Consider the following 17,893-nt stretch of genomic DNA (forward strand, 5'->3'; position numbering starts at 1 on the left):
TTTCAAAGAATAAAACACCGTAAACCCTATATGCACGCATGATATGATATTGAACAAGGCTAAATGTAGATACTGAAGTCAGTTTCATGAAAAAGTATCTGAACTATACCCAAAATATACACCATAATATACTGACCCAGGTGTAATCGGAAAAGATTCTAGGCGATTGTGTTTACTCTTTTTCAACCGACCTTCACCCTCAAAGAAATTACAACAATGTTGACGTATGACATCACTACCATGACCGATTTCTCACATTAAAATGGCGGCTTTGCTGACAAAAGGTACACAGGATTTTGCGAGGACCCTTCCATTGATTCAGGGATCGTTTGTACATAAATACGACATGTAAGTAATCAGAATGATTCTGACGATCTGTTGTTATTGTTATATGTTTTTATCGTTTTCACTATAAGTAAGAGAAAAGCCAGAAATGCAGATAATTACTGTTGTCGTTCCTCGTGATTTTGCGTCAGTCATGGCGTCACGCTGCACGGAAACTTTGACAATTTCTTATGAATTATCAAATCATTGCATTGTATCCATTTATAATTTCCTTGCTTTAAGTTACGATACTCTTTCCGCGCATATTCCAAAGGTATTGAGCCACTGCAAGCAATGAATAGACGGATGAATGTTGAAAAATTTCAGAAAATGCTACGCAGTGTAAAAATCGGAATTTGTCTTTGTTTTACATTTTCAGACATAGCGCAGTCTTTCAATCATAGCGTTCGTTTTCACACCCAATATGTTTCGTCCTCATTTTATCTAGACAGTTGGTACCCAGGTGAGCAAAGACCAGTTGCAATTCGATTCTAAAAATGTATGGGGAATTCAGTGATGCATTTTTCGAAGCTGAATATGAAATACACGTGATGTAATAGGCGTCTCAATAGGCTGTATTCACGCCCGCCATGTTTTCAACTCAGAACGAGGCTTGGTGCACAAACAATGGCGGCCCTGCATTGCTGTGTACCGATGTGCACTAATGATTCTCGTTATGACACTGAGGGACAGCTGTCATTTTCACAGAATCCCTGCTGAAAAGAACTTAAGAAAAGAATGGCTTGTTAAGATAAGAAGAGATGTCGGACCATATTTCAAGGTAAATATCAATTCTTTCAACATGTGCGATTGTTTCCGAGCAGCTAAAATACTCTTTTACTCACTTTGCAATACTTTTATCCCAAAGTAATATTTTTATGAATATGAGATACCCAATTCGGAATATCGGCTCTATTGGAAATGCGTTGAAAGGGCGACCAGCCTTGCAGTTTTAGAGAATTAAACACAATTAAGGACAAATTATAGGGTTACAAGTCGAACATGATTGTAGCATATGTGTGTACACAGTAATATTTAATAAAAATAATCAAGTTAGTGTTTACAACAACCACTAAGGAATGGTTTTGTAGCTGCTCAATGACCCAGAAAGTAATCCCAGCCAATATTGGAGAAGAATTCTCCTCCACCTCAAGCTCTTTGTGTTACATGATAATAACAGTTTATGCCATCTTCAGTACATCAAAGATTGGGTTTAACATTAGTGACGGTAGTGATCACACACATAATTTTATCATTACAAGTAATCTGATTATAAGACAATGCATATAATAGATCTATACACCTATCATATTTTCAGCTTTCTGACAAAACAAGGGTCTGCTCATCTCATTTCAAGGCAGGTGATATTCGTCGTACTTTAATAGGAAAGAGAACGCTACTACCAGGATCAGTTCCTAGCCTCTTTCCATGGACACAGAGATCCCCATCAAAACGGATAGGTCCACAAAGAAGATCATTGAAGTTAGTATTGGCTTGTGATTGCTTTTCTTTGGGATTATTGTGCAATGTAATCACTATTTTGAGACAGCAATTTTATGATACATATACATGCTTTTTCTTGAGACTTTGGTAGAAAATTCACATTATGTAATTCTAATAATGAAACAACTGACCCTAAGAGTAAAGTATACAAATAATTGATAAACAATTTCTTTTTCTCAAAATATGCACAGAATTTTCCAGTGACAGATGGTGACTTTATATTGTTTAAAATTTGTTTCAGGAAGATTGATCCTGAGCCAATGGAAATTCAGGTTGCTGGAGAAATGCCATGTTCACATGATGAAGTACCCTTAGCTTCCATGGATCATGACTACACCATAACCCCTCAGCCAATTGATGAACAACTTGCAGCTGCACATGCAGAATTGAAAGTACTTAAGCAGCAACTACTTGAGACAAGTCAAAAGCTGTTTTTCTTGGAGCGTTTCAGCAATGATCCTCAGAATATTAATTTCTACACAGGTATCACACACTTTCATTGTATCACCTATAATTCTTGCACAGACTCTTACCTAAAGCCATTTCTGGTGTCCCCCGCCGTGATGTTGCTGGAATATTGCTAAAAGCTGTGTAAAACCAAACTCAGTCAGGTCTTATCTGTAGCCACCATTTTTCATATATTTTGTATTTAATAATGTGAACACATTTTTAATAATTTATTGTATATTGCATAATTGCATTTTACATGTAAAAACCCTGGGACAACCAACGGTTAACTGATCACGGAGTAGGCTGAACAGTGTTGGATTAACAAGCTATTGAAGTATATTTCAATCTTCAAAAAAATTCAAAAAATATAATAATTAATATATATTATCTTTCCTCACACAGGTTTTAAAGACTATGCAACTCTCAAGAGTGTCTTCGTAGCCCTACAGCCCACAGCTACTACCATGATTAGGTGGACGCAGATGCAGAGACATTCATCAAACATGGATAAATTGAAAACAAGTGCATTCCATAACGAATCACTGCCCTTGATAGATCAGTTTTTTATGTTTTTATGTAGAGTGCATCAAGGACTACTTGAACGTGATCTGGCAGTTAGGTTCAATGTGTCTCAATCATCAGTCAGTAGGATATTAATCACTTGGGCCAACTACCTGTATGTGATGCTAGGAAGTATCAAGATTTGGCCAACTCGTTCAATAATTGACAGTAACATGCCAAGAGATTTCAAACTTTGGTATCCCAAGACACGGGTCATCATAGATTGTACAGAGGTGAAGGTGCAGACTCCTAGTTCCAGAGTATTGAACTCAGAGGTTTATTCCTCGTACAAGAGCCACACAACGTTTAAGGGTCTGATAGGTATTACACCCTGTGGAGTTTTATCGTTTGTTAGTACTTTATATACCGGTGCAATTTCTGATAAGGAAATCACAAGTAGATGTGGCATTGTGGATCTTCTGGAGCCAGGTGATGAGGTAATGGCTGATAAAGGATTTTGATACAGGATTTATTGAGAAAAAACAAGCAAGTTTAGTGATCCCCCATTTCTTTGACCATAAAGGACAGTTCAGTGGAGAAGAGGTGTCAGAAACCCAAGAAATTGCACGTTTAAGAATCCATGTGGAAAGAGCAATCAGGCGTATAAAAGAATATCATATATTTGATGGAGTTGTTCCTCTCACCCTAGCATCATCAATCAATCAGATATGGACAGTTTGTTCAATTCTTACAAATTTTCGAGGACCATTATTTTAAGTGAAATTGTAACTGTTGAGTATGGTAAATTTTCTAATTATGAACATGATGATACATGATGCATGGCAACGTACATGTTTTCGCCAGCTCCTAATGACTCTGTGGATATTAATAGTAAGGATGTAGTATCAAATCATTTGAATTGTGATAAAAATAAACGTCTGAGAACAATTTTGTGAAAGAACTGGTATGAGGGTAAATGTACAAAATACTAAAATCATGGTGCTTCGAAGAGGTGGTCCTTTAAATAACTTATGAGAATTGGTATTTTAAAGGCCAAAAAATTGATGTTGTTAACAACTATAGATACCTTGGGGTGGTTTTCACACCAACCTTGTCATGGTCAAAAGAACAAAGCTGTTCAGCAGCCCAGGCATACAAGGCTCTGATGTCCTTATTTAGCTATCAGAGAAAATATGGTTTTGTTTCTTGTACTGATGCCTTTACAATATCTCATAAAATGCTTGTTCCAATTTTTTGTTATGGAGCTGACTTTTGGGGTACACACTATTGTAAAACCATCGAAAGAGTACACACCAGTTTTTGTAAGAGGATATTAAGGCTACATAAGAATATGTGTGATGTTATGGCACTTGGTGAATGTGGTAGAGTACCACTCCAATGCAATTATATGTTAAAACCAACAAAGTATTGGTGTAGAATAATCCAATTAGATGACCTTATCAGTCTTATTTAATGCTGAAGAATCTAGATGATGTGGGTAGAAAGACCTGGGCGTCTCATGTGAGAAATTTCAGTTTGGCTTTGGAGTACTTTGGACATGACACTGGTAATATTGAAATGTTTACTGCTCTTTTTAAACAAAGATTATTTGATTCCTTGAGTCAAGTGTGGCACTCTATAACTTCACAGTCGAGTAAGTGCCAAACGTATTGTCAATTTAAAACAATGTTACATGTTGAATCTTGTATCTCAAGAGGCATCTAAGAACAGTTATTTGTAAATTCAGGTGCAACAATTTCAGGTTAGCAATCTAAACAGGAAGGCAGTGCATTAACACACTTTTCATAATATTGTAATATGGGCCTTGGCCTAAATACATGAATAAAATTGTCTGTCTGTCTTATTATGAACCTTGTTGGATTTCTGGGAAGTGTCTTCAGACACTAAGCAAGAATATGACCTCGATAACCCCTTGCTTGTTGAAAAGGCGACTAAACTGGGGATCTTTTGCTTTCACTTTCTTTTCATGTCTCTTCTCTCTGTGTACACCAAATGTTGATAGAGCTGAAAATTGCTGAAAGTCATGTAACAATTTCACTCCCAAACTCAGTCTAATCCTGAAACCTTTGTGCAGTGTACTTTTGTGCAGCTCGGAGACGGGAGCCTCAGTGACAATGTAGGTGAAACATTGCTGAAAGTCATCTCACATTACTCACCTGTATTTCTCAAGTATACTTATATGTATAAATATATTTTGCCCCCAAAATAAAACAGAATTAACTTACATAAATCAGACATACAATGACTTCCACTTTGTGTTGTGGGTTTTGGTGCTCCGACCCTCTAAAGACATGTAAATGATGAGAGACAACTGTTCATTGAATTGGTAGTTAAATTGTTTATTAAATAACTGTAACACACTCTAATAAATCTGCATACTTACAAATGAAGTTGTGTTTTTCATAAATAACATGTATTAACCCACCACATTATCCATGTAGTATTAAGGTAAGCATGTGAATTCTAGATGCATACTACTCTCAAAGCCCAGACTGTGTCATACCTGAAGACATTAAATAACTGTATCACACTCAAAAGATTTGCATACATACATATGAAGTTGTGTTTTCCATAAGTAAGATTATATGTTAACCCACCACATTATCCATGTAGTATTAAGTTAGGCATGTGAATTCTAGATGCATTCTACTCTCAAATCCCCAGACTGTGTCATACCTGAAGACAAAAACAGGGATTTACAGGACGATTGACAATTGACGCGACAAAATTTATTAGCTCGTCCACAGGGATGCAGAAAAAGCCCAAATACTTTTGGTAAAAATTCTAATCAAGTGGCAGTAAGTTATCCCTGAGTTTGCTACTAGCTGGGTTATGGTATTATTTGCAATTTAATTACTGTAACAATGTGATGATCATGATACATATTAGTATTAATACTGTTATTGTATGGTGTAAGTGTTTGGGAGCCCCATTTTGTTGGCCATGACCCCTGAAAATTAAGAGTATGAGTCCCAGGTACCATCAAATACCCAACTTCATGTACATCCCTGTGTAAAAAGTTGGTATTCCTTCTGCTTTTCAGCTAGATGGTCAGCACTAAGGGGATAAGAGTAGGGACTGCTTGACTCGGAGGCAGTATAATGTGTCGGAGTAGTTGTGAGAAGCTGAAATATCGCTGATGCGACTTTAAGTACCAAAACAGAGCAAAACAACTCAAAGCAAGACCTGAGTGGCCTATAAGATGAGATGTTGGTGTGACTTGTAATATTATAGTGGTTACATAACCACTAAATCCAAAATTGCGGAATGAAAAGTATTGCTAAAAGTGTAATCAATTCCAATTTTGACAGTATATTGCAATATGAAGTCATTTTCATTAAAATGTGCAAAAACATCAAAATATTTGTTATATTTTTCAACATCATTCCTTGTTTAGTGAGAAACCATTTCTCCAACATTGCTAAACTGAGAGTATCTCCACATCATCATACTATTTTATTCCTTGACTAGCGATTTCTAGACATCTAACATCATTAGCATGTCTACATATCTATTTAATATTAGACAGTTTAGTACAGACTGCAGGCAAAAAATACTCAAAATAAAATTTATCAAGCAAACACTTCATGTCTTGCCATTTTTCATCATCAAATACCACACGTTCCAAATGGAAATCCTCCTCACATTTCACAAAAATCACACCAGGTCATTCCAGTTAGACCCATTTGTCCTATCACCTGATAATAATATTTATGACTTTTTTCAGTTTGAAAGTGCCATCTCGAATGTCTTTTTCTAAGAAAGTCACAAGCCGAGAAGTTTTTTTGCTTGGACACTTGATTTCCAATAATCCATGATTAGGGTCTGAAGTGGGGTCATAAACCATGCGGTCTGGAGAAGTGCCAAGGTGAGGACAACTTGGATTTACAACAAATCCACTCAAGTACACATTGTTGCTGGTAATTTCAGAATACAATTTTGCTGCCTTAGGTTCCTCCTCTGTCCCAAACTTCATAGCTGCTGTCTGGATTGGTTTCAAATTTAGCATACGATCAGCCAGTTTCTCATAATCATTCTTTCTAACACACACATCTTTAAACACAGATGAAGTAATTCTGTGTTTCCTCACGTCATGCCATGTTCTGTTAAAACTTTGTTCTCGTGTAAGACTTTCAAGTTCTAAACAAAAGGATCTGTCCATGTAAAGACCATGAAAAACATTGTAGCCTGAATAAGTGAGACAGGTTGAATATAGGGAAACTTGTTGAGGCAATATGAAATCGGGAAATGTCATTTGGTCCAAGTGGTTGATGATATCTGAGGTCAACTTGACTGGTTTTGTTGGTATGAGAGCACAGATCCTTGAGGTACTGGACCAAATTCGAATCAGTCACGATGCATTCTTGGTATGAATGGATGACTTTCAATATCTGTGCACTACTGTTTACTGATGAAAGCTGATTAACCAAGTCATTACAAAATTCTTGGTGAGGTATGGGTGTCACAGGACAGTATACCTTTGGTATTACACCTTCTGTTACCTTTTTTCTTCCTCTTCCTTGTTTTTCATTTCACTACTTGTTTTAACTTTATTTACAGTTAGTGAATCCACAGCTTGTGGGGTTAGACCATCAGTCCTTAGTGGTATTTGCCAGGCCTGAGGCAATGAAGTTCTGCTTTGCACAGGTGGAACTGCTCTAAGTCCAAGCTTTTGAAAAATGGGAAATAGAAAATAGCAGACCTTAAGCAGTGAGAGCACTGTCCCCTTCCCGCCTTGTAATCACATATTGCTCCTGTGACCTGTATTTCTGATGCAGATTCAGGAAGTGTCAGAGAAATCTGAAAGTAAAAATATGGATGAATATAAATATTCAGAATTGAAAGGAAAGAAAATTGGTCACAACGAGTTACATCACATTTTTATCAGAAGAATCCAGTTTATTGCATTATTAATTATACATTTTAAAGTTTCATTAATAACTGATGAGCAAAATGTTTCTTAAGTGCTATATTGACATAGAAGAAAACAAAGGAAAATAAAATCCCACCCACCCCCTAGCCTGTTTTGTTTAAAGTGATGTGAAACAAGACATTATTTTGTTATGGCCTAGCCCTAATGGTATATAAACGATCACAATATCATCAAGTATTAAGCAGGATCTGCGGAACGGTAAATAATGGTCTATACATCAGGGCTCTAGATAAGGGCCGTATCGGCGTATGTACGGATAGAAAATATGCACGATACGGTAGGGAAACAATTTAGAAAACGTAGCAGATACGCACCACAGCAGGTCTTAAAATCATTTACAGACGTATTTTTCTGAAATTGTTTTATTGTTTACTGACCTGTTTACACAAGAGCAGCAATGTTGTGGTGCATATATAAAACAAAACACAAGATTACTGATACGCCATTATTTTCCATTCAGTACTCTAAATGTACTCCAGTACTCCTATACTGAAAAAATAAGGAGTACGTACCCTGATGTTGAAAAATTATCTGGAGCCCTGATACATGCATTAATGATAATAAAGAAATAACTGTTGACGTCTTGGCCATTTTTTGTGGACGCTCTGGTCAGTAGCCGTTTTGTAAATAACCCAACACAAACTATTAAACCGAAAAATTGACAATGCATGAATAACAACAAGCATACAAAAAGCATTCATGCCAACAAGAACATGAAGAACTTAAACTCGTATCCAAACCATTAGCTTGTATGGCGGATCATTTTTCTTCACGGAGGGGAAGCTTTTCCCCCTTATTTGACATTGATTGCTCATGGAGTCAAATTTAGCTGCAAAAAATGTAAAATCTTGCAAAAGCTTTTATTATAGTACATTATTAATTACAAGACATACCAGAGAAAATATAGATAACCCAGATCTGTCCTAAATGTAACCAAGCTGACTACACCATGCACACTGGCCAGCATACCAAACTACTGCTCGAAAACTGGACTATCTACTTAAGAAAAAGAACATTTTTTTACTTACCTTCTATGTCGTGAATGTAGCCCTCCACAAATAACCCATATCCTTTTTTCTGCTTCCGTCTGGGTATCCTACATGTATTATTAGCCCACCGATCAATAAATTCTTGGGAAATAACTGGAACACTTTCGAGATTCTTCGACCAAGCCATCCTCACTGCTTGCGGACCAAGCCCTCGTTTTCAGTTTCAAAATGGCCGCGGCGTGAATTTAGAGTATAGGCTACTACATGCAGTGCCGGTTCTAATGGACGGATATACGTTAAGGTCATTTGCACCAAGTTAAAATGTATAGAGGTTAGGATTTCGACAGGGACCATTTGTTTCCATAGAACTGTAAACAAACATGAAAACGACTACAAATAAGGAAGCACATCCTGCTTTGCCAGCCGTGCCATGGTTTCCGTCGGTGATAAAAAGAAGTGCATGTTGTCTTTGTTTCGACCCCGAGTTTTAACTGGCAAACTGGTGAACGTAAGTAGTTGCTAGCAAAGTCCATTCATCTGATATGGGCACTGTCTGCTGGTCTGTAACTCGTGGTGTACATTTATAGGTTGTCGGTAGCTGCACTAATTGCTGCGGAAAGATAAGCTACGCAATTCGGCTGGGTAAAATCTGGCTGCTAAACGCTCGCTAATAGTCTGACAAGAGTGGTCTCCCCTTTGTGCATCGGCCCGACCAAGCTGGATAAGAGAGACCGGTCCATCCATTCCTTCAAATACACTTAAAGCTCATTAAATTCCGCTTGCGCGATCAGTTTGTTAATTTTGTGCACGATTCAATCAAGAAATTAAACCCGGCTACATAATATTCCATCCATATTCCCGCTCATCTGAATGCCAAGGCAAGGCGTCTAATTGTAAGGCAAAGAGCGTGATAACCTGCAGTTGCTTGTAATGACCGACCTGTTCTGACAGGTGGTAGTGGTAGCAGTAGTAGTGGTGGTAGTAGCAGTAGTAGTAATGGTAGTGGTAGTAGTGGTGGTAGTTTGTAGTAGGGGCAGCAGTAAAAGTAAAAGTAATTGTAGTAGCAATCATTGTCATCATCATCACAATAAATAGTGCATGTTTGAATCATGTTTGTGTTCCGTCCAGCATACAGCTACACACAATATTAATTTCCATTCGTGACATAAAAGTAACGTGCTCCTTCTGTACTCGCTTTATGTTTCAGATGATACGTGTCCAACTAAAACGTGTGAAAACCATTCTGTTGCTAAGAGCCAACTACACTCACTCACTTTGAAGTCATGGCGATTTCCGTGTCTAAAATATCAAGGGGAGTCTAGACCTAGTCAAAATGGCTGTATTTGTGGGTTTGGTTAACGTTTCTCAAACACCACTATGTTTTCTTCATCCAATATTGTAGCCTATATCTATCAGGGTTGGTTGGTTGTTTAACGCCGCACTCAGCAGTATTCCAGCTATATGGCGGCGGTCTATAAATAATCGAGTCTGGACCAGATAATCCAGTGATCAACATCATGAGCATCGATCTACGCATTTGGGATACGATGACATGTGTCAACCAAGTCAGCGAGCCTGACCACCCGATCCCGTTACTCGCCTCTTACGACAAGAATGAGTTGCTGAAGAACACTTCTAACCCGGATCTTCACGGGTATATCTATCAGGAACGTAATGAGCACCATAAATGTCCCAACATCATGCAAGACCCGAAAGTATACGTCTATTACCTGGGTTGAAAATGACCACTAGACGAGGAGCACAAGCCCTCTTTTCAGTCTTAGAATATGTCCAAATATCTAAAGACGAGGTGGGGTGGTAGGGTAGCCTTGTGGTCAAAGCGTTCGTTCATCCTGCGGAAGGGACGGGTTCGATTCCCCATTTCTGGTGTCCCCCGCCGTGATACAGCTGGAATATTGCTACAAGCGGCGTAAAATCCGACTCACTCACTAAAGACGAGGTGACGCTTTAACAGCCACAAAGAGTGAAGGGAGACCACTCTCGATCATTATCACCTGTGCTTGAAACTTAAAGTACGTGAAGCCATCGTAAAATGTCTAGACTTCCGACATCAGGTTTGTAGCTACAGCTGCACACGACTATAGACTCCGTCATTTCCATCACAGAGAACTTGTTAAACACTCGGCTAGAAGACAGCAACACAGAGGGATAGAGCAAACGACCCCTCAATATCTTCATTTGTTAATTAGTTTACTCTTTTAGCAACTTGAAGTTGTATAACGATAAAACAGGCTTGGTTCAATTGCCTCTCCTGCCGTGTTACTGTCCCCTAGTTCTTAGTAGATTCAAAGAAGGAAGGAAAACAGACTCATGTGTATACCATTCACTAATATTTATTATATATCAAGAAATAGAATGGCATGTGCTTAAAGAAAGTATCCGAATCGGGGCCAAAAGGGAAGAATGGTCCTCTCATTAGAAGAGAAATAAACTAAGAAATGTCAGCCAAAGGGTATGCCAAAAGATGCTTGATCGAAAGGGTGTGTCCAAAACAAAGCCCAAAAATGTAGCCAAAACAGACCAAAGAGGGGCAGATGGGATAACAGGGGATTATACAGGCAGCCAAACGTGTCAGCCAACATGAAAACATGTACATCAGAACAGGCAAGCAAATCACATGTACATCACAGATACAGAAGAATATCACCCGCTCTCTCTCTCTCTCTCTCTCTCTCTCTCTTCAAACATAGAGAGCGCATTCTGTCACATTTACACATTATCATGCATCAAGCACTCTCGCACACATACACCCCTACATCCGATCAAACTTCATAAACACTTCACACACCTACATATTCACTGCCACACGCACACACACTAACTAACACGCAAGCACGCTCACACACACACACCACACCACACACACACACACACACACTGGACGAGGAATCTACGAGAATACTCTACTAAAGAAGGCAGCCAATCTCCTCAGCGCCTTCCTCACGGGGTGAATATCCTCCACAAAACAAGATTAAGGCATGATCCGAAGACATGACTTTTTGCAACGAAGACATGACAGTGAATCAGAAAATACATTTAATTGTTTAGGAAAGACTACTACTGAATGTACTCGAAGGCTGAGTATTGAGTTAATTCCTGTAATCGGAAGAGATTTTCTGTTTACGGTGACACTACACATTGCCACCATCCTTGAACACGTCATCCAAAATGGGACGATGAGAATCATGTTTGTTTTTCACCAGTCTTTCTGTTAAAATATTTAGTCATTAATTTGTGGTGTAATACTATTGACAACCATGATTTTACTTTACTGATGTACTTTACTTTACAAAATACCAGTGTATAAATTATAGCTCGTCCCACCATTCTTGACGGTCTATTTTTGTAAAGGACGTCTATTTAAATAAGAAAGGCCGTCTTTGGGCGGGGGGATATATTTGAAAAGCAAGAATCAATATCCCCCACCACAGTGTGGGGTCACTTTTCGCTATTTCTGACGAGGCTACGTAGACCTCTTGCTGGTAGAACAACCAGGTGAGTGAAATTGAAATTTCACTGCACAGTGCCATTGTCTAATGGCGGTAAACTAAAATGTTACGAACATTTCTCGGCTTGCCGCCGGAAAAAAAACCCGACCACAACAGTAGCACAATCACGTAAAACAAGAAATCTCTGACGAAACCAAAATGAAAAGGAAAATTGTCTCTTAGCGAGACGAGTTCGGGAAGTGTATAATTACTGACGGCAATAATGGGAAGGTTTTTTGCCGGGTTTGTCGGTTTTCCATATTCACCCTCTCTCGTGTCAAAATGCGATGTCTAATTGGAAATGTGGAGAGAATATACTGACGGAACTGAATAATTTTGTCCAAGGTTATAACCGCTCCTTGCGGGTGGGTGATACGACACATCCCCGACCCACAGCAGCTGTACTTTGCCTGCATCTGAAAAGGATTTGCATAGGAAATTAGCAAAACGAAATAAACCATAAAAAAGGCAATCAAACATCCTACCCATACTGAGCAGTGAAACATATTGTCCCAAGACAATGCACTATGTAAGTCCAACAGCAAATCTGGGGTATCAGCGGTAACAACATGTCATTCCTCAACAGCTCCCTTCTCATACCCTGCAGAACATGGTGGGGTGTTCACAATGCAAAGGGTTCCCCTAAGTTACGTTGCTGATGAAGGGTTCTAACAATACATATATAACTGCGTATAGACGCAGAACACAACCCCTAAAGTGGTTATTTCCAATTTTAAAACAGATAATTCAAAAAATCATTTTGACTCGTCTGGTCGTCTGGGCTTTCGTAGTTGGGGAGTAGAAGTGAAGCAAATGATTACTGAAAGTGTGCATGCTGTTTGTGTTTTTGGATATGTGTATGGTTCTCTTGGGTCATGGTGCCACTTGTGTTTCTTGCAGGCATTAAACAGATTCCCCATGGAAGTCCTTTGGGTGGAGTCGGAGTGGGCTTGGAGGTCGGAAGAAATACGGTTTCTACCGTGTAGATCACGTGATGCTCTGACCTTTTCCTTCCACCTGAAACATAAAAGTTTTAGTGCTTAGAGTATAAAATGTTCTTAAACTATTTTTGTGTGTTAATATACATATAAATGTACACGTTTTGACTGTGTTCGTTACTTTTTCTCCTTCCATAAAGCTCACCATGTCCAATTATTTGTGCCATAGTCCACTTGGCGCTTCATGCACTTTCATATGCTACCAACCCTGCAAACAAGGGCATGCTACTCGTCATGCCATAGGACTTGCGATTCTATCTTCTGAATATTTTAATGCCCTTCATTATAGATAACAACACATGAAGCTTGAATCTAGCGTTGGGGAGTATTTAGAGTCTCGGCCATATGTAGAAAACGTTAAGATTAAGTTAAGGGGACGGGACTAGGGTTAGCAGCCTCTCAAATTTTGTAGTTTTCTCATTTAACATCGTAGATGACACAATCAAACAAGCATCAAATAACCAGTACACTTTAGCAATTGTCAGCTGTAAAAAGAGAACTATTACAACCTCAAAATGTCTCTGGTTCCATTATTTGAAGAAGTCAATTCCATCGCTGAGGCCAAGTTTATCCAAATTGGGGACAAACGTATAGAGATCGAGATTTCCTTGGGGATGATATGAAAATGATTCAGTTAGTTCTAGGCTTAGGGGTTCGACGTGACATCTATGCTTGTCCACTGTGTAAAGTGCACAAGGACGACCGACACAACATGACGCATGACTGGTTGTACTATTCTACCTAGCCTATGTGCAGGACAATTGAGGAGATAAGATCTCACGCAGATAAGCTCCAGTTTGGTGTTCAACATACTGCACTGGTGGAAATAGGTATCGACAATCTTGTCCTGGACGAGCTACATCTATTGATGAGAATCACGGACGTTCTGGAAAGAATGATTATTCAGGATGGGGAAGCAAGGGATAAAGAGTTAACCAAGTTGGCTTTAACGTCGTAAAGGTAAGGCAAGGGCTTGTAACCTAGATATTTGGATGGGATAGTTGGAAAGCATCAGAAGCTGTGGGGTGTCGTTGTAATGTGTGGGAAGATAGGGACGGGAAAGGACTAAAATGGACAAGTCTTTCAGGGGACAGCAAGAAGAGTATTTTGAATCAACTGTCTGACAAACTTCACAGTCGACTGACACCAGACGCGGAGATGGACTTATTAACGTTTGGACAGGGCTTTGGGACATCTACAAGTTGGTAGTTAGCGGGGAGAGCAAACAGCGCACGACAAGTTATACCACATGGCGAGGGAGTGGATACAGCTGATTCTTAGAATAGGAGAGAAAAGGAAGGGATGCTTGTCTAAGAACATCACGCCCTACATGCACTGTTTAGTGTACCATGTTCCTGTGTTTATGTCGAGGCACGGGAACATTGGTAGGTGTAGTGGACAGGCTCCAGACAAAATGAATGATGACATTAAACGGATTTATCTGCAGAAAACACAAAGGTGAGATGGTCCCTTGAGACTATGACTGTAAGAAAGCGTGTGGAAAGTCAATCACACTTGGCACGATCAAAACGACCCTACACTAAACATAAGCTTAAGTACTGGGAATCTTGGATACACGAGGCCAGAAGCGCAAAAAGGGCCAGTATACAATGTGACATCAGCAATATGGTCCCCAGTACCAAATCACTTTTAGATGACCTGAGTGTGTCTGACTTGAGAGACAAACTTGTCTCACTCGGAGTACACACTAAAGTGTCCTCTCGGGAGAAACTGGTTGACACGATCAGTTCAGTTACACATTCATAATCTGCTGCCCTGATATGGCTAGAATGCTTACCCAAACCTGTACATTCAGTTCAAAGTTCATTGATTAGTTACAACTTTTCTGAAATGTATTGTGTATAATGCAGTGCCATGTGATTCTGATTTGTGAGTGCTTATGTTGTAAATACATCTCTTGGAATACAATGTTTATTTTGTTAAAATTGTGACTCGCAATGGAATAAAGGGAAGTAAAGGGATATAACTCCACACAACACATACGTCTTGTACCTATGGTTAATAAACATTAAAAATTAACTATGAAGGTGTTTTATATCACTACTGAAAATTTGCATATGCATTGAAAATATATTGATTGTGGTGATATTGCTGAAACAGTTTTCCTGTCTACTTTAACAAACGGCTAATCGATCACTGAAGTGTTTTCACTGAAGATGGGGAATTACGTTTGTATCTAGAAGCAATCGCGGGACACATTTTCAAAGTAGTTGTAACGGTCTTCCTAATGCTATTAACTTACATAACCATAAAGACATAATTTCCAATAATATGAATCCAGAGGGACATATTCTGAATCCTTGAACCTAACTGGCGTAGACAAGTTTAAAGCTACAGGTCCTCTTTATCTATCACCATTTTACAGTTGGGTGATTTCAGGCGTGGTGTGATACCCTTGACACAGATTCTTGGGTATGCAAAGACTGCATCAGGATAGAGTGTATTTAACTAATACTGTTTCGATGCGAACACTGTGTTTCAAAGAAAAACATGTTTCCCACTACAGTACTAACACAACAATAGACATTATTTAGACAAGGAAACTTTTTCCAAATTTGAAAACACTGTGACCAATACTTTTCAAGTTACTGGTTGAACCAATGATTCTTGGTTGAGATTTTTAAATTCCTGCACTTCTTGAAAAAATAATTAAATGAAAGATACCATAATCAAAATTTGCACTGCACCTCTGCTTAAAGCAAAGAAGGTGGTCCTCAGATTTGAAAGTTTGTTGTTTAACGCCACATTCGGCAATATTCCACCTATATTTGTAAATAATCGAATCTAAACAAGACAATCCAGTGATCAACAGTATGGGTATCGATCTACGCAATTAAGATACGATGATGTGTCAACCAAGTCAGCGAGCCTGACCACCCGATCCCGTTAGTCGCCTCTTACCACAAGCATGGGTTGCTGAAGATCCACAACAAAAACTTAAAATCGAACCGAACTACAGCTCTTAGACTAAGATTTAGAAGCTGTTTACCAAAACTGAAAACCTTTCGAGTTATTGGTTGAACACACTGTTCTAAGTACAAGTTTATAAATTGCTGTAATTCTTGAAAATAAATCTGAATTAAAATTCTTATGTGCACTACACCAGACGATCCAGTGATGAACATGATCTGAGCAGTGGGCATACGCTTTCACGTATCTGTTAGCCAACTGACAGGTTGGAGTTGAGGTTTCAATTTCCGGCATTTTTATTACACTCTTCGCTGATAATACTTTCTTCTTCCCTTAATGTCGTCCATCCACTGACTTCAACTTCCTTTGTCACATAATCGCCATACGCGTATCATTGGGCAACAACATGCCACGTAAAAGAATAGCTGCCATCAACCACTGTTCCGTAACAGGGACAATACGATCACGGGATACCTCATAGCCAACGATGGAGGTGAGGTGAGGTGAGGTGAGGTGAGGTGAGGTGAAATTGGGTTTAACGTCGCGCTGGAGAATATTTCGCTCATATGACGACATGCATGCGTGTGTATGTGTATGTTCGGCTGCTTGTACTAGCCCAGACTGAAGCTGGTTTTATAGTGCTAGCCCACTGAGATACCATGCTGCAGTGGAGCATGAATACCCCACTCAGACACATTATACTGACTCCGAGCCGACCAGTCCTTGTTGTACCCATTAATGCCGAGCGCCAGGCAGGGACCAACAAGTACCATATTTTAACGTCTTTTGGTATGACGCGGTCGGGGATCGAACCCGCGACCTTCCGCTCTCCGGGCGGACGCTCTAACCATTAGCCCACGGAGGCGGTCCAACGATGGAGATGAGCCAGATACTCATCACTCTGGACTGACTGACTGAGATTTGGTTTTACGCCGCAGCAATATTGAAACATGACACGGCGGGGACACCAGAAATGGGCTTCACATTGTACAATATGGGGATTGACTCCGATCTTCCGCTCTCAGGCGGACGTTGTAACCATTAATGCACGGAGGCGGCCAGGCGATGGGACCAACAAGTATCATCATCTGGACTAACGACTGAGTTTGGTTTTACGCGGTCGGGGATCGATATTCCCGCAACTTCACGGCGGGGGGACTCCGGTCGTCACGCTCTACCAATGTGGGGATTCGAACACGGTCTTCGGTGTGAAGAGCCAACGCTTTAACCGTTAGGCTACCCCACCGATACTCATCACTCTGGATGTATTAGCGGGTGGTGAGTTACCAAATTCTTTTGCTAATATTAATGGTGCTGCAAGACATGAATCTCTCAGAGTAAGCCGACCGATCGCTCATTCGGAATTTGAAACAGTTTGAAGCGCGTCTGCTTTCTTCCGAAATGGCGGAAGCAATCGATAATATATTTTCTGTTTCAAGAAATAATATTTATCGTTACAAAGAAACAGCATTTAGCTCACCCAGTGAGTCTATTATTTTATAAATGATAATTGGAATCAAACTTTATAAATATTTCTTCAAATATTATTAATATTAACACCAACGCACACTGTAATCCAACCTCCACATTGATACTTCTGTATTGCATATATCGATATATACTGAAAACGATCGAAGTCGGACTGAATACGTTTAACCAATCGTACTTGATCATATTGACAAATACATATCTCATATAGGTTTCGACACCTGGTGATCACTGTGTTATGAATCA

At 39.3% G+C, this 17,893-nt stretch overlaps 1 protein-coding gene across 1 annotated transcript; it reads left to right on the forward strand.

Annotated features, from left to right (window-relative positions):
* Nucleotides 1-1,030: 1,030 nt before the first annotated feature.
* Nucleotides 1,031-3,299, forward strand: LOC124271611. The gene is made up of 4 exons (XM_046706765.1): nucleotides 1,031-1,105; nucleotides 1,643-1,806; nucleotides 2,069-2,310; nucleotides 2,680-3,299. Exons 3-4 carry the CDS (start codon nucleotides 2,088-2,090, stop codon nucleotides 3,297-3,299), a joined length of 843 nt encoding a protein of 280 aa, XP_046562721.1. The 5' UTR covers nucleotides 1,031-1,105; nucleotides 1,643-1,806; nucleotides 2,069-2,087.
* The last annotated feature ends 14,594 nt before the right edge of the window (nucleotides 3,300-17,893 follow it).

Source organism: Haliotis rubra, unplaced genomic scaffold (assembly GCF_003918875.1).
Source record: "Haliotis rubra isolate DU_JTF1 unplaced genomic scaffold, ASM391887v1 Scf1618, whole genome shotgun sequence".
NCBI lineage: Eukaryota > Metazoa > Mollusca > Gastropoda > Lepetellida > Haliotidae > Haliotis > Haliotis rubra.